The sequence below is a fragment of the Copadichromis virginalis genome, linkage group LG23 (genome assembly GCF_057382275.1).
Source record: "Copadichromis virginalis isolate Kocher_CV1m ecotype Utaka linkage group LG23, C_Virginalis_male_GT1.1, whole genome shotgun sequence".
NCBI classification, from domain to species: domain Eukaryota; kingdom Metazoa; phylum Chordata; class Actinopteri; order Cichliformes; family Cichlidae; genus Copadichromis; species Copadichromis virginalis.
Window position 1 is genome coordinate 21,638,499 of NC_140639.1, and position 22,009 is coordinate 21,660,507.

A 22,009-nucleotide genomic window follows, 5' to 3' on the forward strand; every position below is an offset into this window, starting at 1 on the left:
TCATGTTAAACATGACCAAAGTTTCAAATAATGAGGTGAGTGTTTTTGAAACTGATCCTTGTGCGCTCTAAGTTCAGACTTCAGACAGCTCTAAACACTCAGTTTCACACAGTTTATGATTATTTTTTCAGTGAAATTAGGCTTTAAAACCATTTTTATTTTAATTTCAGCCTCATGTTTTTATTGAGTTATTAATTGGTTTGCATTAAAATTTACTTCAAACTCCATGAAAATGTTGACTCATTAAACTTTACACAACCAGAATAGGCACAAAGAATTTATTTACATGAGTAACAATGAATATCTGTACCGGTGACATAAAAAAATATTTGCTTGTGATAATATTTTTTTTCACGTGACTTTTGACATAAATATGCACTAAAAATACATAAATAAATCAGAAGAAGGTAAATGTTCATATTTTTATAAAAAATAATTTAGCACAGGGTAGAAATGTGTGTGGAAATACCAGGGCTGGACTGGGGCAAAAAATCCGCCTAGCATGCCTAGAGACCAGCCCACCAGGTATTATAGGAAAAGCCATAAAGCCTTTAAATGAAAACAAACGCTGTTGTGACAGTGATGTACACTGTCTTGTTGGGATATATATATATATGATTTCTATACATTTTACATCAGATGACCACTTTGGTAAAAGCTAGACATTTTAAATAAGAATAAGAAAGAAAAGTATTTCTTTGTGCCCCCCTTTCCCTGTCTACCTGGCCCCCTGGCAAAACTTTGCTAGAGCCGCCCCTGCACAGTTACCACCTGTCAGCTGGTGTTATTTGTCTCTCAGAAACAGTTCATAGCTTCCCTTCAACCCATTCATGTCACCTAAAAGGTAAACGTGTTTCTCCATCACCTGTTCAGCTCTGATGATTCAGTAAGGACATCTCCTGGTTTCATCTTCATGTTTCCCTCTCACCACATATCCAAACCGATATCATGACCAGCAGGTTTTACAGTTGTGGCTCCAGCAAACATCAGTTGATATTAGAAAGTAATATTAAATAAATTCAAAAAACAGCTGATCAAGCTTTAACTTTGTGGCATGGGTGTGGTCTCTGGCTGGCTGCAGAGGAGGGGTGGCACGGTGAGCTCCCGGGGCGGCATGGAGGCGGGGCTGAACAGGTGTTGGGGACAAGTGACTGATTGTGACTCTTTTTATGTTTCAGTGACAGTCGAGGAGGGAGAGCGGAGTGACCACTGAGCGGGAGTGTCTGTGTCCCGTGTAGTAAGCTGAAACCACAGTGAACAACAGTGATAATAAAATAAGTGTGCTGTCACCATACCCACGGTCTGTTTGCATGTGTTGGGGTCTGACATCACAGTGGTGCCGAAACTCAGGCCGCAATGTCGCATCTCCAGCCCAACCCGCCTGCTCCTCCGGCGCCCCAGCCGCCTGCCCAACCGCTACAGATGCTGGGCCAGATCATGCAGGACATGGCGGCGATGGTGGCTCGTCAGGCTGCGACTCAGGGTCAGCAGTTGGCGATGCTATGCCAACAATCGGAGCAGCAGACCGCGGCCCCGGGGCAGCTCTTGGGGACTGTGGCCGTTAAACCGGATGGTGGAGGGGGAAGACCTGCTGGTCTAAGCTTTCCAGGCCACGGCGTTGGCCTGCCAATGGCCGGAGGATGAATGGGCCTGGACTGTTTGGGCCTCTCGGCGGTGGTTCCGAGCCAGCAGGATGACAGGAGGGGAGCGGCCATTTGCTTAGGCTCGTCAGCTGGAGGATGCAGCAGCTAGGTGGGTGCGGCCGGGACTTCACCAGAGGAAGCTCAGCTGCTCAATCTGGTTGTCCTCGAGCAGTTCCTGGAGGGGTTGCCGGAGGCTACGGCTCACTGGGTCCGCTGCCACCGCCCGGCGACTCTGACGGCGGTGGTCACGCTGGCGGAGGACCATCTAGCAGCGGTCCCAGGACTTGCACGGGAGGAGCCACGGCAGAACAGCCGGGGCCCGTCATAGCGGCTGCCCGGGGTGGCAGGTTGGAGGGGGGGATGGCGGCCGCGGCGGAAAGGAACACAAGGTGGAGCTCTAGAAACCCATTCCTACCGCTGCTTCCAGCTGGGACTCCAGTAGCGGCTGGTGCTGCCCTGGAGCCACGAGGAGCCGCACAGACGCCGGGGCCGGAGTGCTGGAAGTGCGGGTGGCCAGGGCATCTGCGCCGGGAGTGTCTGCTTATGGAGGTCAGGCAGGTGTTCCTGGTCGCTGGGACTCCAGCACCCGCCCCGGTTCAGGAGGGACATACCACATACCGGTAAGGTGTCAAGGGTGTATAAGCCATGCCTTGGTCGACACGGGCTGCACGGAGACCCTGGTGCACCAGAGCCTGGTTCGTCCCGGGGCATTGTTGGAAGCAGAGTGGGTGGAGGTGAGATGTGTGCACGGGGATATTCACAAGAATCCGGTAGCGTCGCTGCTGCTAAAATTTAGGGGCAAAACGCATAGGTTAAATCCGGCGGTTAGCCGTCAGGTCATCTCCCGGGTCGGTATTCCGAAAGAAATACTGACTAACCAGGGCACATCGTTCATGTCTCGCACTTTGAGCTGTAAGAATTACTGGGCATTAAATCTATTCGGACTAGCATCTACCATCCTCAGACTGATGGGCTGGGCTCAGTGGGCTCGTTAATATTTTAATCAAACTTTGAATTCTAATTTAACACAAAAACAAACACTGTAAACAAATCCACAGAACAAAAGCAGAACCAAACTCAGTAGCCAAACAGTATGTCCTCAGTGCAGGTTAACATTCAGAAAAATCAAATGCCTCAGCTTTGATAGGCTGATGCGGTTCCTCCTCTTAGTGTTGCGAAATCTGTTTATGTTGTCCTAGTAAGGCTACCATGGGGGCAGCCACTAGAGGTCACTAGAATACTGGTGTGTATATGTTTTTCAGAAATTGATGTAGCCACGTACACTGCTGCTACAATTCAATAAAAGCGGTTCATGCTTGAGAACCCTGCGTCTTATTGCCTCCGATCATGACAGTATCTGCTTCTTCTTCTTTTAACTGCAGTCAGATGCTGCTTCATTTATGGGTGTCAGTCATATTTTGCAATGCACTCACACTCTCCTCCTCACTGCTGTCTACCATCGCATTCACTTACTGAGGGGTAGTGATGTGAGGAGCGATCCTGAAATATCTATATTTCCATTACCAGCCTTTCATGTTGCAGGATCAATTCCCATATGAAAATATCAATATCCAATTTGATTAAACTTTTTAATTTGTAACTTTTTTATTTTTAATTGTAAATATGACATACAGACAAAAGCAAACTCGCCAGTTAGCAGGATAGTCAGTAATACACTATTAATAGGAACTACAATCGCCTCTCATTTATGTGTGTACTATGCTCTGCAAGAGTGCGAGCCAATGAGAAATCCGAGGCACAAAACATTAGACCACAAAACACGCAATCTTGACTTTGTTCACAGATCATAACTGAGTTTACGTTCAGCATATAGACATTATGTTGTGTGCGATGTATTTGGGAAGACGGTTAAATACTGTGGAAACACAACACACTTGTGGTCACTTTATATCACATATATCAGTATATTGACAGGATAGACCGCTACTCCTTCACGTCCTTTCAAGAGTTCTGTCCCCTCGCGCTGGAAGATTTCTGGGGTGCTGGGAATACCAAATGGTAGCCTGCTTTTTCCATCAGGCCATCAGACTGCTGAACACGTCATAGACACCTCAGCTTCACTACTGGAACTTCAACATTATGCACTCCACACTGTATATAAATGCCACTTGTTTTGCACATATTCAACTCTGTATATTTTATATATTTTATTTTTTTTTTTTTTTTTTTTTTTTTTTACTATTTAATTTGTAAAAATGTGTATACACACACACACACACACACACACACACACACACTATTATATATTGTACATATATTTATTAGTTTCAGGTTGGCCATTCTTGTATTTTGCTCGTTTGTGTTGTTGTGTTTGCACATCTCTGTTGCTTGTGGGGCTCGCACACAAGAATTTCACTCGCATGTGCTGTGCCAGTGTGCCTGCACATGTGATGTGACAATAAAAGTGATTTGATTTGATTTGATTTGAAGTAGTATCTGTCAAATGGGGTTATAAAAGTTGTCAGTTTGGTGCTGTCCATATAAAGTGGTATTGGCCAGAACCTGCTTGCAGCATCTAACAGAAAAAATACTTTGGCACCTGCAAGTTTAGGCAAAATGTCATCAAAAGTTGGTAAAACATATTTTTCTTTTTATGGTGCCTTATTCAGCTCTTACAAATCAACACGGATTCTGATCTGTTTCTTGTTTCCAACAGAAATTTATCGGAGCACATCACTCAGTTGGCTCTGGAATTGGTTGAATCACACCACAGTTTGCCAAATGATCCAGTTCTTTCTTCACTTTTGGTAACATGGATACTGACATTATCCTTGCAGTCATCACACTGTAAGGAAGTGCACGCTCTCGGAGTGTGATCCTGATGGGTTTGATTTCAACCTCCCCTCACAGATTTGTTCTGAAGCTCCTATTTCTTCCATGAGTTTTATCAGGCCCATGGTAGCTGCAACATTGTGACTTGAGAGGTGAATGCCTTGTGAAGCTTTATTCATGTTGACTTTAAACCTCATTCTTTTCTCCTTCCTCATTGTGGTGGCTATAAAATAAACTACCTACACAGTTCAGTTTGCTTCCAGGGCTGTATAACTGCTTCACTGGTTTTTTATTTCTTAGTTTTGGCTTACAGGCAAGTTTATCAGATGCTGTCTGTTGGTATAACACTATCAATCTCTGAGTCAATCTTAAAGATTATTTGAGAACCTTGTATTAGTAGTTTTACAGTCCATCCCTTTGTAGAATCTTCCACATCTGTGATTCCTCGTAGAAAGTAGGTCGCATTACTTTCACTTTCTTGTGTGGTGCAAACACTTTATTGACCACACGGGAGCGACTAGCAAACGTGAAATGGCCCAGCTTTTTACAGCTACCACGTTTCACATTTCTGCCCTGACGTTTATCGTTCTTTGGATGTACTCAACTATATCTTGTACATTTGTGACATTTATTCACATTTTGGTACTGTTTCACTTTGACTCCTGTGTTCTGTGCTTTGTTTGCATGGCTTTTACTGTGCTTCTGCTTGTCCCCGTGTAGCTGGGTTTTGTAAGCAACTTAACTTAGGTTTGCACAAGCACTAGCCCCTCGCTGTCTCACAAGCTCCACTGTTTTATTGAGGGTTAAATCAGGCATCTTTTTCAGCTTGTCTGATATCTTTTTGTTGAGTATTCCAATGACCAGTCATTCAAGGGTATTTTCTTCTTTAACACAGCCAAAATTACAGGTGTCTGCTAACACATGGGGTGTTCTTATGTATTTCTCTGTGGTTTCCCCCAACCTTTGAGTGTGCTGATGAAAACAAGCTCTTTCATGTATTGTGTTCACTTTGGGGATGAAATAGTTGTCTCATGCTCACCTTCATCTTCCCCTTCTTCAAAAGTGAGGGTCTTTAACACTTGCTCTGCTTCTTTCCCAAGTGAATATAGCAGTGTAGCGACCCGGACATCGCCTTCCACTAGGCTGAGCTTCGTAGCAACACAGGCCACTGCTTCAGCCTTGAGAAATCAAAGGCTTCGGCAGATGGGAATTTCACCATCTTCAGATGTCCTCTGACATCATGTAGTGTTATGCTGAGTCAAGGATATGATATACAGTACTGTGCAAAAGTTTTAGGCAGGTGTGGAAAAAAGTCTGTAAACAAAGAATGCTTTCAGAAATATAAATCATTGTTTATTGGCCCCAAATGTGTTCTGCAGCAGGACAACGGCCCCAAACATACATCCAAAATCATTAAGAACTATCTTCAGCTTAAAGAAGAACAAGTAGTAGTGGAAGTGATGGTATGGCCCCCACAGAGCCCTGATCTCAACATCATCTAGTGTGTTTGGGATTACATGAAGAGACAGAAGGATTAGTTCTCCAGCTGAGTTCCTTAAAATATGTGTGCAAGTGTACCTAGAAGAGCTGATGCTGTGCTGAAGGCAAAGGGTGGTCACACCAAATATTGATTTGATTTAGATTTCTCTTGTGTTCATGTGTGGTGAACACAAATGTGCTACCACATTTTGGGAAATTTTATTATTTTTAAGAAAAACATATGTCAGCAATTAAGACAATTATTATTTTACATTCATTACGTGTAGTCCATAACAATTGAGGAGAGTAAAAGTGAGAAATAATAAGCGGAACTGTTGACACTGTAGTCGTTCGCCCGCGGTTGCCTAGAGCGGACCAACTTCCTGTCCTCTCAGATGCAATTCGGGAAAAGACACGAGTGCTCCTGTGATTCTTTCTCTGAGACTCTACCTTTATTTTTACAGGTCAGTATCGTCTTAAAAATACAGTGTATGAGGGTTTTGTGCCTTGTTCTACTTCGGTGTTTACTGAGAGTTATGTTGACACCGCCGATGTAACCTTAAGTGGGGTTTAGTTGAAAATTACTGAAGCGCGGCACCGCAGCGGTGGTAAAGCCGAGCCGCGCAGCCCCAAGTCTCGCGAGAGTTACCGCGAGTTATCGCGAGAGTTACCGCGAGAGTTCGCCAGCCCGCGGGATGTATTTAAACTTGGTAAACTCCATTTAACAAGCAAATATGTGTGTGTGGTGCTCCAATTTAACTGTAAAGGCCCTGACATCAGATTATTCGAGATTAAAATATCTTATATATACTTTATGGTTCAAGTGATGTGGAAATGTTAAGAATAAGCTAAGAATGAATGTACATTTATGTTGTTACATTGCAAAGTAATACATCCAGGTGTGTTTTGTCTAATCTAGTAAGATTTATGCACTTATATCAGATTTGTGGATAAGCTATTTTGAGTTTGCCCTATATGTGAGAAAGAGCAATAAGACGTTTAAGGCATTATATGCTATCTGCACTGCTGATGTAAATGAGTGAAGGAATAGTGAGGTTAACAGTGTAAACTGGAGAAATGTAATGACCATAGATGCATATATTTGCCAAATGCCTTTTATTTACCTTTTACAGTTATTGAGCATATCTGACAAGTGAAAGCACTGGATGTAAATTATATTTGTTGATCTGAAATAAGAGATGCAATTCGGGAAAAGACACGAGTGCTCCTGTGATTCTTTCTCTGAGACTCTACCTTTATTTTTACAGATTTGTATTCTTTTTGTTATTGTGGTCTTCACATCTGGGACCCGTAACACATGCAATGCATTTTGTTGATTGATAAAAATAAATGATTAACACTTCAATTTTTGAAAGCATTCTTTGTTTACAGCATTTTTTCGACACTTGGCTAAAACTTTTGCACAGCACCGTAAATCTGGTTTAGTTGAAGCTTCCTTTGATGTCATCATAACACCTTACATTACATATGCATATGATCAACCTATCTCTCTAAGTCATCCAAGATGCTGCAGCAAGAGTACTGACAGGGACTAGAAAGAGAGCATATTTCTCCTGTATTGGCTTCCCTTCATTGGCTCCCTGTTAAATCCAAAAATTAATTCAAAAGCCTGCACCTCACATACAAGGTCTTAAATAATCAGGCCCCATCTTATCTTAATGACCTATAGTACAACTCTAGCACTTTGTTCTCGCACATCAGACATACTTGCTGTTCCTAGAGTATTTAAAAGTAGAATGGGATGCAGGTCCTTCAGTTTTCAGGCCAGCTTCTATGGAACCAGCTTCTAGTTTGGATTTGGGAGACAGACACTATCTTTACTTTTAAGATTAGGCTTAAAACTTTCCTTTTTGCTCAATCATATAGTTAGGGCTGGATCAGGTGACCCTGAATCCTCCCTTAGTAATGCTGCAACAGGTGTAGGCTGCTGGGGATTCCCATGATGCATTGAGCATTTCTTCTTCAGTCACCTTTCTTACTCACTATGTGCTAATAAACCTCTGCATTTAATCATATGTTATTAATTTCTGGCTCTCTTCCACGGCATGTCTTTTATCCTGTCTTCCTTCTCTCACCCAACCAGTCACAGCAGATGGCCGCCCCTCTCTGAGCCTGGTTCTGCTGGAGATTTTTTCCTGTTAAAAGGGAGTTTTTCCTTCCCACTGACCCCTTATGAGTCATGCTCATAAGGGGTCATATGATTGTTGGGTTTTTTCTCTCTATGTATTATTGTAGGGTCTGCCTTATAGTTTAAAGCGCCTTAAGGCGACTGTTGTTGTGATTTGGCGCCTGTATAAATAAAACTGAACTGAACTTAATATAAGAATTATGTATGTTGTCTCACTTCAACATCCCTGGTATATCCGTCACTTACAAGAACATCACTTACATCATATGTTTGGTTTGAATTAATGATCCAGGATCTATTACCTGACTGCTTCATGGATTGTTATTAATATTTTAGGGGGAGCAGCAAATAAATGTAGTCTGATCAGTGCCGCTATTAAATCAACTCTCATTTCATCCCTTTAAAAAATGTGAAAACACACTGGTTTCAGCAGCGTTACAGTCATATTTCCTGCAGTAGACTCACACAAGTCTGCTCTCTCAAAGCTAAATGTGAGCTCATATGTTGTGGTGACAGTCATAAATCAGTGATATCATAATACTTTAGTATTGCATAGAACTGAATGGAACTGCATAGTATACATCACATATCAGATGACTAACACTGGGTTACACTGTCAGAAATTATTAGTAGTAGTTTTTAAAAAGATGTTCGAACAGCAGGAACGAAACCTGAACAGCAGAAAAAGAATCAGATCATGTGGAAATATTGTATTATTAAAGTTTTACAGAATAACAGATGAACAGGCTTATTATTTAGCTCTGGTCTGTTGTGGATTCTATTATGACATATATATCACTAGACATGTAATCATAGTTACTCTCATAAAATGTGTGTAATCATATATACTCATGTATACTGTGTGTCATGGTCCGCGGCCCGGCGTCCGGGGTGCTGATGGGATGCCCACGCCCACGGGCGTGGCTGCTAACCCCACACCTGCATCCCATCCCAGGCGATCACCAGGTGGACTATTTAATCCTGCCCTACCTGCTGCTCCACGCCAGTCCGTAGTCGTCTCTCAGCGATCACAACTCGGCGTTTTTTGTGAGCCACCTGCCTGTCCACCTGCCCGCCTGAGATTTGGATCACGATCAGCCCCGCCGCCTCGACCCCTTTTGGAGCCCCCCCTCTGGTTCACTCTGCCCGGCTATCACCGTAAGATGCATACTCCCCCTTCCCTCGTATGCTGCCATTTTTCCGCACCCCAGTAATCTTGTTTCTCCTTTTTTTTTTTTTGCAGCCTCCCACAGCCCTGCTCTCGGCGTTCCCTGCGTGACTCACCTCCCCGGTCCTTCGGTGTTTTCTTGTTCCACACGTTGTTTTTTCCGGCTACCCTCACGGGACACCTTTAGTTATAATAAAATTTGGTTTCTTTATTCTCTCCTACCCTGGTGTGTGAGTTCTGCTTCTGGGTCCAGCTTGCGCACGGAACTTTGGTTCATGACACTGTGCATACTCACAATAAAGTGTTTATAGTGGAGTCACTGTGTTAACCCTTGTATGGTGTTCGGGTCTGTGAGACCCGTGTTCAGTTTTTTTCAAAAGAAAAATTAAACAATTATTTTTTCACGTGTAAATGTGTTGTGTCTTTCCACTCACTCCACTTGATTATAACTGATTTATTTATAACATTTTATATAAAAGAAAAACGAGAAGCACATTAATTCATAAATGTGATCTAACAAAGGTAAAGGGAAAAAATTAACCATGTTTGCTGTTCATATGTCTTGTAATTGGGATGAAGTAAACATCTGTTGAGTAATTTAACATAAAATTGTTTGATAGTGTTAATTTGGAAAGCCAAAACTCTAGCGGGTCCTCCAGACCCATGAACACTGGCTGAGTAACAAAAATACGAACACCACACAAGGGTTAAGCATTTAACTTGCATGCTCACATCACATGGCCCATTTATTTAGGTTAAATATATCTACCATTATATTAAGAAAATTTTTTGCTATTTGTTCTCTGAACACATGCAGATTAATACTGTTTAAAATTGTAACAATGAGGATCAGTAAGAAACCTTTGATAGTGTTATGGCCAACTGTTACTGGTCCAACAAAAGGTTAATTCAGCTTGACACTGCTAAAGTATGCACATAGGACCCTGTAAAGGCTGTAAAGCAAATGACTGTGGCCCTTTCTGGGGCTGTAAGATAAAAGCGTATGGCCCGTTAAACGGGTGCAAGACAAAAGCATACAGCTCTGTGAATGACTGTAAAGCCAAAGCAGGCAACTCTTTAAATGACTGTAAAGCAGAAGTACAGCCCTTTCAATATCTCTATAAGTAAATAACCTGGCCTTTGCAGGGCATGCACCTGGGACTCTGGTTCTCGTCTCAAACACCAGAAGGCGAAGAAGTAAACCCTTACTCAGCATGGATAGCACTTTATGTCTGGCATGCGCACCCAACAAAATTGTTGAATGGATTTACTGATTAACAGCCTTTCTGCAGACTTTTAGACTCACTTTGGCCATAAAACTGACAAAAGAACCCAATGCAATGATGGCTGAAATGCTGGTTTGCAAGAAGTTATGGTGTAGGGTTGTTTATATCATAAGTGGAAGATGAAAAGAAAAACAAAGTATGAAAGGGTACCCAATGATGGGAGGGGGGAATCACTATCCCTATATAACATGAGTCTGATATGCATTGAGTAGCTTTTCTCTGCTGCTTCTTTCCTGTCTGTCTTTTGTGTGTGTTTTCTTTTTGTGTTTTAAGGCTCTGCACCCCAGAGTTGCTTCACTTTTCGTTTGCTTGCTTTTTATGTGTTATTTCTGCTTTTAAATGTACTGTTCTGCTGTTCATATGACAATGTTTAATAAACTCTGTTCTAAGAATTCTACTCTTTTCCAGAGAATCATTATGAGTCTGGAGGAAGCTTGACCTCCACAGCGTTGGTGGGATAAGGTTATCGTATTGGCTTCAAAATTTGTGACCTGACAGATCCTTCAATGTGTCAGAACATTAAACTCCTCCGGACCAGAAACCAGTGCCTATTGAAAAATCATATCTCTTGAAAACAGCATCACCATCCCTGTAAGATCCCTCAGTCTGCAGATGACAGGAAACAGTTTTAGGTCGAAGTGTCAAATCTTTTTTAGCTCACAGGCTACAAACAGCCAGTCAACAAGTTCAGTCTGGAAATGTTCACCTGAGCCACAACCAAGATTTTTAAAAAGCTGAAACCAGGAGCCCAAAGTAAAAGACACGCCTTTATTTATCTTCCTTGAAATAGTAGAAAGTCTTATTTAAAGATCAGTCATGTCACAAAACAGATGAAGGACAACCTGAGATGAACCGGATGAACAGTATATCTTAGTTTTTACACATCTTAGTGTGCTGCCATTACATGTTCATTACAGTTTAAAACGACAGTATTTTTATGTCGTGATTCAGACTGCTCATTGAGATCTCGATATATCAGAATCTTTCCAAACATTTTCACTCTAAAAGGAATAGTGATCAATTTTATTGAAAATTGGATGAATTACAGAATGCCACGCCATGCAGCTTTCTCTGCTGAGCATCAGTGAGACAATTTTCAAGCATTTTCATAGTTCTATCAGCTTTGTGGTGGGAGTGTGGACAGACTGATGGTGCAGTGGACTCAGCGCAGTGCCAGGAGGCTGGCAGAGCAACCAGGGCTGTTTGGTTCGTCTTGTACTTGCTAGTTCAGTAGCCAGCTGGGACCGAAGGGAGGGCTGTGCCAGAAATAAGTCAGCTAGAAAGCTGCACAAAGCAACCTGAACAAGAGAATGTTGTAAATAAATGTCATGAGCCCTGTAACAATGTGTATGTGTCGGGGACTTTGTGTCACAATGGTGCCTAAAACTGAGTTGTAGGATGACAGATCCATGACCAGTGCAGCCAGTAGGAGTACTGGACGATGCTGGTGGAGCTAGCCGCCATGCTCCGGGAGCTGGGGGTGGTGCATCAAGATCAGTTCAACTGGCTATGGGACCAGGCTGAGCACCAGATAAGCTGCTTCACTCAGCTACAGTGGTGATGATGCTTCACCGGATGGATGCTTCTGCTGTTGGGGCTAGCCTAGGCAACCGACCTCAATCTGCCCAAAGTGGTGATGGCCCATCTTGAGGATGTCAACCAGGCAATAATGGACCACCCGGACCTTGTGCTCAAGGACTAATGCTGACGCTTCCAGGGGGTTGGATGGGGTTGGAGGATAACCACATTACATGCGCCAGGTGGTTGAGTGATGCAGTGGCCAGATGGCTACAGTCACACAAAGTGGAAGGGCTTCTGAATCTGATTTTCTTTAAGTGGTTTGTGGGGGGCTCCCAGCAGGGACGCAACAGTGGGTCCGCTGCCACCAGTCAGTGAGCCTTGATGTTGCTGTGCCACAGGCTGAGAAACACCCATCAGCTTGGCCGACCCATCAGTCGGTTCTGGCCTTGAGGAGGCTGCTCCTGCTCCACAGGCTGGCAACAGCAAGCCTTTAATAGGTGTCCTGTGTCACCAGCCCCCTTTTGGTTACTTTGACTTCAAGGGAAATTATTTCATGTCACTACAACAATTCAAACATCAACCTTGATTTTAGCCTAAACAGTGCTGCATAAAAAGCAATCTTGTTCATATAAATGTCACATAAAAAGTTGGGTGATCAGATATGAACATGTACATGGACCCCCCAATGTTCAGGAAGCTACACTCTGTGAGCAATCAGCTGCGGCCAACTTCCCAAAAGAGAGTAACATTTCTTAGCACTTCACAGAGTTTTATATGAGAGCGTGCATCTATTTGACTGGTTAAAACTGGTGGAGAGAAGCTGCTTGTATTGCAGGAATTGCTAAAAAGTGGTCATGACTGATATCAGGTGCCAGTTATCGTGTCTGCAACTGGCCATCTAACATTCTTTTAAATTTATGTGTGCACGTTTCTAAGTAGTGCAGGTGATTGAAGCAAAAATTAACAATCAGGATATTTGTCTTTAAACACTGAAAGAAGAGAAAAGGAGAGTTTGAGAGAAAGACAGATTGGACTTTTTGGGTAAACAGTATAAGCAGTTTAACAAAAAAATGAAATACAGGTCAGGTTATTACAGTGGGGCAAAAAAGTATTTAGTCAGCCACTGATTGTGCAAGTTCCCCCACCTAAAATGATGACAGAGGTCAGTAATTTGCACCAGAGGTACACTTCAACTGTGAGAGACAGAATGTGAAAAAAAAAATCCATGAATCCACATGGTAGGATTTGTAAAGAATTTATTCGTAAATCAGGGTGGAAAATAAGTATTTGGTCAATAACAAAAATACAACTCAATACTTTGTAACATAACCTTTGTTGGCAATAACAGAGGTCAAACGTTTACTATAGGTCTTTACCAGGTTTGCACACACAGTAGCTGGTATTTTGGCCCATTCCTCCATGCAGATCTTCTCGAGAGCAGTGATGTTTTGGGGCTGTCGCCGAGCAACACAGACTTTCAACTCCCGCCACAGATTTTCTATGGGGTTGAGGTCTGGAGACTGGCTAGGCCACTCCAGGACTTTCAAATGCTTCTTACGGAGCCACGCCTTTGTTGCCTGGGCGGTGTGTTTTGGATCATTGTCATGTTGGAAGACCCAGCCTCGTTTCATCTTCAAAGTTCTCACTGATGGAAGGAGGTTTTGGCTCAAAATCTCACGATACATGGCCCCATTCATTCTGTCCTTAACACGGATCAGTCGTCCTGTCCCCTTGGCAGAAAAACAGCCCCATAGCATGATGTTTCCACCCCCATGCTTCACAGTAGGTATGGTGTTCTTGGGATGCAACTCAGTATTCTTCTTCCTCCAAACACGACGAGTTGAGTTTATACCAAAAAGTTCTACTTTGGTTTCATCTGACCACATGACATTCTCCCAATCCTCTGCTGTATCATCCATGTGCTCTCTGGCAAACTTCAGACGGGCCTGGACATGCACTGGCTTCAGCAACGGAACACGTCTGGCACTGCGGGATTTGATTCCCTGCCGTTGAAGTGTGTTACTGATGGTGACCTTTGTTACTTTGGTCCCAGCTCTCTGCAGGTCATTCACCAGGTCCCCCCATGTGGTTCTGGGATCTTTGCTCACCGTTCTCATGATCATTTTGACCCCACGGGATGAGATCTTGCGTGGAGCCCCAGATCGAGGGAGATTATCAGTGGTCTTGTATGTCTTCCATTTTCTGATGATTGCTCCCACAGTTGATTTTTTCACACCAAGCTGCTTGCCTATTGTAGATTCACTCTTCCCAGTCTGGTGCAGGTCTACAATACTTTTCCTGGTGTCCTTCGAAAGCTCTTTGGTCTTGGCCATGGCGGAGTTTGGAGTCTGACTGTTTGAGGCTGTGGACAGGTGTCTTTTATACAGATGATGAGTTCAAACAGGTGCCATTCATACAGGTAACGAGTGGGGGACAGAAAAGCTTCTTACAGAAGACGTTACAGGTCTGTGAGAGCCAGAGATTTTCCATGTTTGAGGTGACCAAATACTTATTTTCCACCCTGATTTACAAATAAATTCTTTACAAATCCTACCATGTGGATTCATGGATTTTTTTTTCACATTCTGTCTCTCACAGTTGAAGTGTACCTCTGGTGCAAATTACTGACCTCTGTCATCATTTTAAGTGGGGGAACTTGCACAATCGGTGGCTGACTAAATACTTTTTTGCCCCACTGTAGCTTGTTCTGCAAAGTCTAACCATATAACCTGGTCTCCAACAGCAGGTGCAGTTTGCGCAGCTCTGTTTTTAGGACTTCTTCTCTATGTTGGCTTAAATGATGAGATTAACCTGATTTTGATCTGATTTCCTCATGGAGAAAGATCGGACTGACTGATTGACAGGACAGATGATCAGAGGTGCAGAGTTATCATCATCATTAACACCAGGACAGAAGAATGGGTAGAGTTTCCCGGTGAAGGAGCAGCCAGTAAAGGAATAGATAAGAGCTGCATGATCTGCATCAAAAAAGGAGACCAGACCCTCCTCATAATCCACAAACACCCCGACCTTGTCAGGATAAGACTGAAGAGGGAGACGGACTTCAGGATCCTCAAACGCTACACAAATGTTTTCATATACTCCTACAGTCCAGTAACCTTTCTCAGGACTCGGTGTGATTTTTTTCTTCCTGTTGACTGACTCTGTGACCACTCCTAAAGCCCATTCGGTCTTCCCTTTAACCAGAACTTCAAAGTAAAATCTGCCTGAAGAGAAACTCTGCTTTCCGGAAACAACAATCTCTTCAGAAAATCTCTCTGGGTTGTCTGGACATTTCTTCTTATCACCACAGTGTACTTGTTTTCCATCATCAGACAGGATGAGTTTAGGATGTGCTGTATCAGGATCAAGAGTCACATCCACTGCATACTGCTGGACCCTCTTCAGCTCAGCCTCAAACAGCTTCTTCATGTCTTTACTGAATATCTCTTTCAGCTGATCCACAGCTCCCACCACAGTCCCCTCATATAATGGTGGATGGATACTGACCTCTGTCCAGTCCTTGGTGGTTGGAACAGCTTTCAGGGATGAGAAGCTTTGGAGGAGGTGGAGGTGATCTTTAGCGCGTGAAAGCTGGCCCACCTCAGAGCTTCTCTTCATCAGCTCAGAGATTTCTTGTTCCAGATCTGTGATGAAACCTTCAGCCTGTTTGTCTGTTGTTTCCTGTTTGTCTTCAATCTCCTTTATCAGTTCATTCAGGCATCTGGCAACAGACTCCTTCAGAGCAGTGAAGACCCGAACACCTTCTGCTTTCTCTCTGTCTGCAGCATCTTTACTCATCTTCACTGACTCTTTGATCTCCTGAATCTTCAGCCATGTCTTCTGGATCATCTGTTGAATTTCAGCCTCAGTCTTCCCCAGTTCTGACTTCGGTCCTTCATATTCTTCTCTCAGAGGAAGAAACTCATGAGTCTTGTGGTCAACAACAAAGCAGAGCATGCAGACACATGTCTGATCGGTCTTGTTTTTCAGGTTCTCCTCAGGATCAGAATCAGCTGATGTTGTTTTAGACTTGAAGCAGCCAGGTGAGGCTGCAGGTGAGTCTGACAGTAGGAGGCAAGACACACCAAGCAGGACTTCAGGGCCTTCAGTTTGGTTGCAGTGCAGATGTCACAGGGAACTTCTCCTGGTTTGGCAGCTTGTTGCTCTGAGCTGCTGCTGCTGACTTTCTGCTGCGCTTCATGTCTGAACTGAGCCAGTGTTGGGGAGTAATGGAATACATGTACCGGTGTTATGTATTTAAAATACAAAATATGAGTAACTGTATTCTGTCATTAGGGGGTCCTCTTGGGGGGATACTCCCACAGGGCTTAAATCTGGGACTCACCATTTGATTCAAGTTTAGAGGTTTGTTTTTTTCTTTTTTACTGTTTAAAAAACTGGACTGGATTGGATTGTTTTTTTGTGTTTTGTGATTGTGTTGTGTTTAACTACCCCTGTTATTTCATAGTGGTCTATCAACCATTATATATAACCTTATCTCCCTGGTTAGGTCAGTTTAGTTTGTTTGGGCAGTCATTTGGGATGTGGAGTCCTCATTTTGTTTGCCTGAATTCAGTCTGGTTTCTTTGACCTCTTTTTTTAGATTGACATTTATTATTTTGGTGAATGTAATTTTTAGGATTAAATAAAGGAAACCCCTCTTTTCATAATAATTCCTGGGACTGATCCTGCTTTTCAACTAAGTCCGTCACAGCAATCTGGACACACCCATGAAACCTGTAAATTAAATTCCTGGGTTTAATAGTTTTCACTTTTTGAAGACTTTGTATCTAAAACAGATAAAGGCCCTGTTGCAAATTTAAAAAAAAGGGGCAAGATTAAAGGTACAAGGTGACTTGGCTCTTGCATTGAGTTAAGTTCAAAAACTGTAGTATCTGTTTCTGTACAGAGCTCTGGTTAGGAGGAAAATTCCAACCCTTGGAAAATTGAAATACTCAACTGTTGCCCATCTCAAAGAGCAGGATGTTACATCCTGCGGTGTCTTTGTATGCAAGGTAGCTATAATGGTCATGATGTATTGCACTTGAATAAGCACAAACTTTAATTAACATGAAATGCTCAGCTCCTATCACATACAACAATAGTTTCCTGTTGACCAAGAGGGGATTGCCAGGCTAAGACTGGACATGTGCTCTCTCAGGTATGCTTCAGAAACGGCTCTCTCAATATTAATTTAAAATATTTATATGCATATCCTCACTGTTGCATATATTTTCAGATCATCTTTACCAGCTCTGCTGTGTTGAGAGAAGCTCTGGTGCAGAAACTGATGAGTGGGTAAGATAATGAAATCCAGACCTAAGACTGAAGCACAGAATTCTGAGGTAACTGAACATTTACACATCTTTAGTTGGTTCATTAAACAAACTGACTTTAAATGAATGACTGACAACATTAAATGTTTCTCTCTTCAGATTGAATGCATCTGCTGTGGAAAGTCCCACACAAGACCCACACAGTGTGCATGGACTTCTCTATCCGGTCTTTAATTCTGACGTTATTAGCCATGTCTGGGCCCAAACTCTGCTGCAGGTCCCTAAGTCAAATGATCACTTCAGCATTACTGAGAGTTGAAAAACCGTCTAAATTCTTTCATCTGTAATAAAATGATCACTGTGGCTGCTCTACCAGGTGTAACAATTAAATTTAACATCCAGGCATCCATGAAAATAGAATTTATGACATTTAACCGAGTTAGAAGTTAGCAGGGAGTTAGCTCGCTTGCTTCCCTCTAAATATAATATACCATGTTCAGAATGAGGGATTTAAGAAACAAATTAAGACATACGGCTCTGCTATCACTTCCAACATAAATGAAGACAGGAAAGTAAACAGCAGTGACGTTTGTAGGGTTACTGAAGTTGGGCTAGCTGGTATATTATGTGCTAAGTGATCGCTAGCGCGACAAAGCTATGTTAGCATAACATAAACAGTAAAGCTGGAGGACGAACGCTAACAAACGGAGGACTTTTTTCCACTCGATAAAAGTTTATGTGAGGGTTCCCAATGGTTAGGGACAAATGCAATCGCATGGCAGGATGCTGTAAACGGACCAATCATCAGTCAGAAGAACCACCGAGATAATCCATCCACAATATGAGGTTAGTTATTAATATACTGCTGCATGGGCTGGGCTGTAGTTACATCGTAAGGATTTAAAAACTGAGCTTTAAAGTGATTAGCGGTAATAAAAACCGAGAGAAGCTGAGAGTGACCACTGGCTGTTTTTAGGGGCTTGTTGAGATTAAATTGAACTAGATAAAAAGCATTAAAACATGTTAAAAACACTACAGCCTTATTAAATGCAGACTACTTTGGGCCCGGAAGCAGGATTCATCACGTCATCACTTAAAGACCGGATTGCAGAAGGCGATTAACTATGACACATTTTAAATAAACAGAAATAAATGATTCATGCTTAATGACTGATTTTAGTCTTGATAATTCAATGTACTGGCATTGAATATTTAAACATGTTTGTGGGTTGATTTGAATGCTTCAGGTGTGAGTGCAGCCACTCAGCCTCCACTCAATGTGCTGACAGAGCCAGGTGCAGATGTGTCACAAGTTACTCTGCTTGTAGGCTATGACACATGGCCACAGGCGGCACTAGTGGACTGGACTCACTTTGAGTGCAGACACTGTAAAGTCCATGCTTTAGTCTGCAGGCAACAATGCTGAAATCAGATCAGAGTAATAAAATTTTAGAAGAATAATGATGAAGACAGCAAGATTCTCGATAACCTAAACTGACAGACTGTATTTGAACCACACAAATGTCACAGATATATCCAGTGTTTGTTTCCTGGTTTGTCTGCGGCTCCTGAAAAGCATATCTGTTTGACCAACACCAATTATTCTAAAATGCCAGATAATCTGAAAATGTGGTGACATGAAGTTATTTGCTCATGATTATGTTTTTGTGGCGTGACTTTTGACATTAATATGCTTCCACACAGGGACGGTCCTAGCCTGTTTGGTGCCCTGGGTGAACACTCCCTCTGGTGCGTCCCCCACCTCCCCCTCACACACACACACACACACACACACACACACTCACACACACACACACACACATATAAAACATATTAAGGATTGCGCATTAACATATTTTATTGTGATAACTGTTGTCGGAACTATACTGAATTTAAACAGATAAACAAACACACACACACAGAAAGAGAGTATGCATAGTATGCAAACGGCTAACAAACAGCCATTATAATTCGTAAAGGAGACAAATCAGCAATACACCTCTTCCAATTAATGTCTAATTAATATTGTGCTGAACACTGTCTGCCCACTGTCTATTATCATGGCTTTGACCTTTCCTTGTCCATCTTCCATTGGTGTTAGTTTTGCACTCCAATATCTGATTGACTGATTGACAGAACAGGTGATGATCAATTATCATGGTCATCATCATCATCCTCATCACCATCACCATCACCTATCATCACAGGACAGATGATCAGAGGTGCAGAGTTTTTACCATCATCATCAACATTCCAGGGACAGAAGAATGGGTAGAGTTTCCCGGTGAAGGAGCAGCCAGTAAAGGAGTAGATAAGAGCTGCATCATCTACATCATGAAAGGAGACCAGACCCTCCTCATAATCCACAAACACCCCGACCTTGTCAGGATAAGACTGAAGAGGGAGACGGACTGGAAGACCCTCCAGAGCTATATAATTATTTTTATATACTCCTACAATCCAGTAACCTTTCGTTCGGTTCAGTTCAACCGTGAATTTTTCCTTCCTGTTGACTGACTCTGTGACCACTCCTAACATCAATTTGGTCTTGTATTTTACTTGAACTTCAAAGTAAAATCTGCCTGATGACAAACTCTGCTTTCCTAAAACAATGAGAAATTCAGAAAATCTCTCTGGGTTGTCTGGAAGATCATTCTCCTCTTCACCACAGTGTACTTGTTTCCCATCATCAGACAGGATGAGTTTAGGATGTGCTGTATCAGGATCAAGAGTCACATCCACTGCATACTGCTGGACCCTCTTCAGCTCAGCTTCAAACAACTTCTTCATTTCTTTATTGAGTGTCTCCTTCAGTTGACTAACAGCTCCCACCCCAGCTCTCACCACAGTCCCCTCATATGATGGTGGATGGATACTGACCTCTGTCCAGTCCTTGGTGGTTGGAGCAGCTTTCAGGGATGAGAAGCTTTGGAGGAGATGGAGGTGATCTTTAGAGCGTGAGAGCTGCTCCACCTCAGAGCTTCTCTTCATCAACTCAGAAATTTCCTGTTCCAGATCTGTGATGAAACCTTCAGCCTGTTTCTTTGTTGATTCTTGTTTGTCTTCGATCTCCTTTATGAACTCATTCATACATTTGTCAACAGACTCCTTCAGAGCAGTGAAGACCTGAACACCTTCTGCTTTCTTTCTGTCTGCAGCATCTTTGCTCATCTTCACTGACTTTTTGATCTTTCGAATCTTAAGTAGTCTCTTTATGATCATCTGTTGAATTTCAGCTTCAGTCTTGACCAGCTCTGCCTTCTTTACTTCATATTCTTCTCTCAGAGGAACAAACTCATGAGTCTTGTGGTCAAAAACACAGCAGAGCATGCAGACACATGTCTGATCGGTCTTACAGAACAGCTCCAGAGGTTTATCATGCTTCATACACATCCTGCTTTCCAGGTTCTCCTCAGGATCAATCAGCTGATGTCTTTTCAAACCTTTCATTGTCAGGTGAGGCTCCAGGTGAGTCTGACAGTAGGAGGCCAGACACACCAGGCAGGACTTCAGAGCCTTCAGTTTGGTTCCAGTGCAGATGTCACAGGGAACTTCTCCTGGTTTGGCAGCTTGTTGCTCTGAGCTGCTGCTGCTGACTTTCTGCTGAGCTTCATGTCTGAACTGAGAAACCATGTCAGATATGAAAGTGTTGATGTGCAGCTCAGGTCTGGTCTGAAAGACCTTTTTACACAAAGGACACTGACACCTGTCACTGATATCCCAGTGTTGACTGATGCAGCTTTTGCAGAAGTTGTGTCCACATGGTGTGGAGACTGGATCAGTGAAGACATCCAGACAGATGGAGCACAGAAACCGATCTTTCGATAGAAGACAGCTGGCAGCAGACATGTCTGCACTCTGAGTGAGAAAGAAAAGAAAATGATTTTATTTCAACTTCACTTTTCATTATGTTTAAAGTGGACTTTTTCTGCTTTTCCTTCTTTCCTGTCAAATATCTCCTATTGTTCACCTTGTGAATGTTCATTTTTAAATAATAAGGTTAGTGTATGTAATCCCTGTGAGCTCAAAGTTCAGACTACAGATTGCTCTACAAACTGAGTTTCAGATAACTTTCTCTACGTGGGACAAATGCAGCCACTAGGAGGGTCACAATCCAGTCCCCTCCTAGTGCTGACCTCAAGCCTGGGGAAGAAGGGAGGGGGAAGGCATGTTCAAGCACAGTGAGAGATAAGGAGAGGCATCCATGTGGAGATGAGAATACAGACTAAATGTAGCAGCTATGACTGGTAAAGTGCTGATATTATTGAGAGAGTATAGGTAAATGAGTTGTGTATGCATTAAAAAAAAACATAGCAAGGAAGCACAACTATGACCATCAGAGGTAGCTTAAAGCTGTTCTACCACAGTGTAGGTAGGAAGAGAAACAGTGTATGGATAATCTTGAAGGATGAGTATGTCAGTGCTGTTGTGGAGGTGTTAGACATGATCAGGAATGTCTCACCAGTTGGGCAGTAGAGAAAGAGGAATTGTGGAGTAAGTTTGATGAAGTTTCACTATGTTTGTTATCATATATCTGTGAATATCAGGAGCAGTCCAACCTTATTAACATTTCCTGCCCTTTTTCCAACATTGTCTTCATTAAGTACATGTAAAATGTTCATTACTGTCACAACTCCACTTTTACACTTGGTATAATGTCCATCACTGATCACCATGCAGGGCTCGCAAAA

The 22,009-nt window shown here is 42.7% G+C and overlaps 1 protein-coding gene, 1 long non-coding RNA gene and 1 pseudogene across 2 annotated transcripts; 1 reads left to right on the forward strand and 2 right to left on the reverse strand.

Annotated features, from left to right (window-relative positions):
- The first annotated feature begins 6,104 nt into the window (after positions 1-6,104).
- On the forward strand, positions 6,105-10,915 carry LOC146680796 (uncharacterized). The gene is made up of 2 exons (XR_014918146.1): positions 6,105-9,222; positions 9,308-10,915. It is a non-coding gene; the product is annotated as an uncharacterized LOC146680796 (long non-coding RNA).
- Positions 10,916-13,021: 2,106 nt separating this feature from the next.
- LOC146680797 (E3 ubiquitin-protein ligase TRIM39-like) lies at positions 13,022-17,571 on the reverse strand (annotated as a pseudogene).
- Positions 17,572-19,466: 1,895 nt separating this feature from the next.
- LOC146680798 (E3 ubiquitin-protein ligase TRIM21-like) lies at positions 19,467-21,170 on the reverse strand. Its single transcript, XM_085447696.1, has one exon. The coding sequence runs from the start codon at positions 21,165-21,167 to the stop codon at positions 19,467-19,469; it is 1,701 nt and encodes a 566-aa protein (XP_085303822.1). The 5' UTR covers positions 21,168-21,170.
- Between the last annotated feature and the right edge of the window lie 839 nt (positions 21,171-22,009).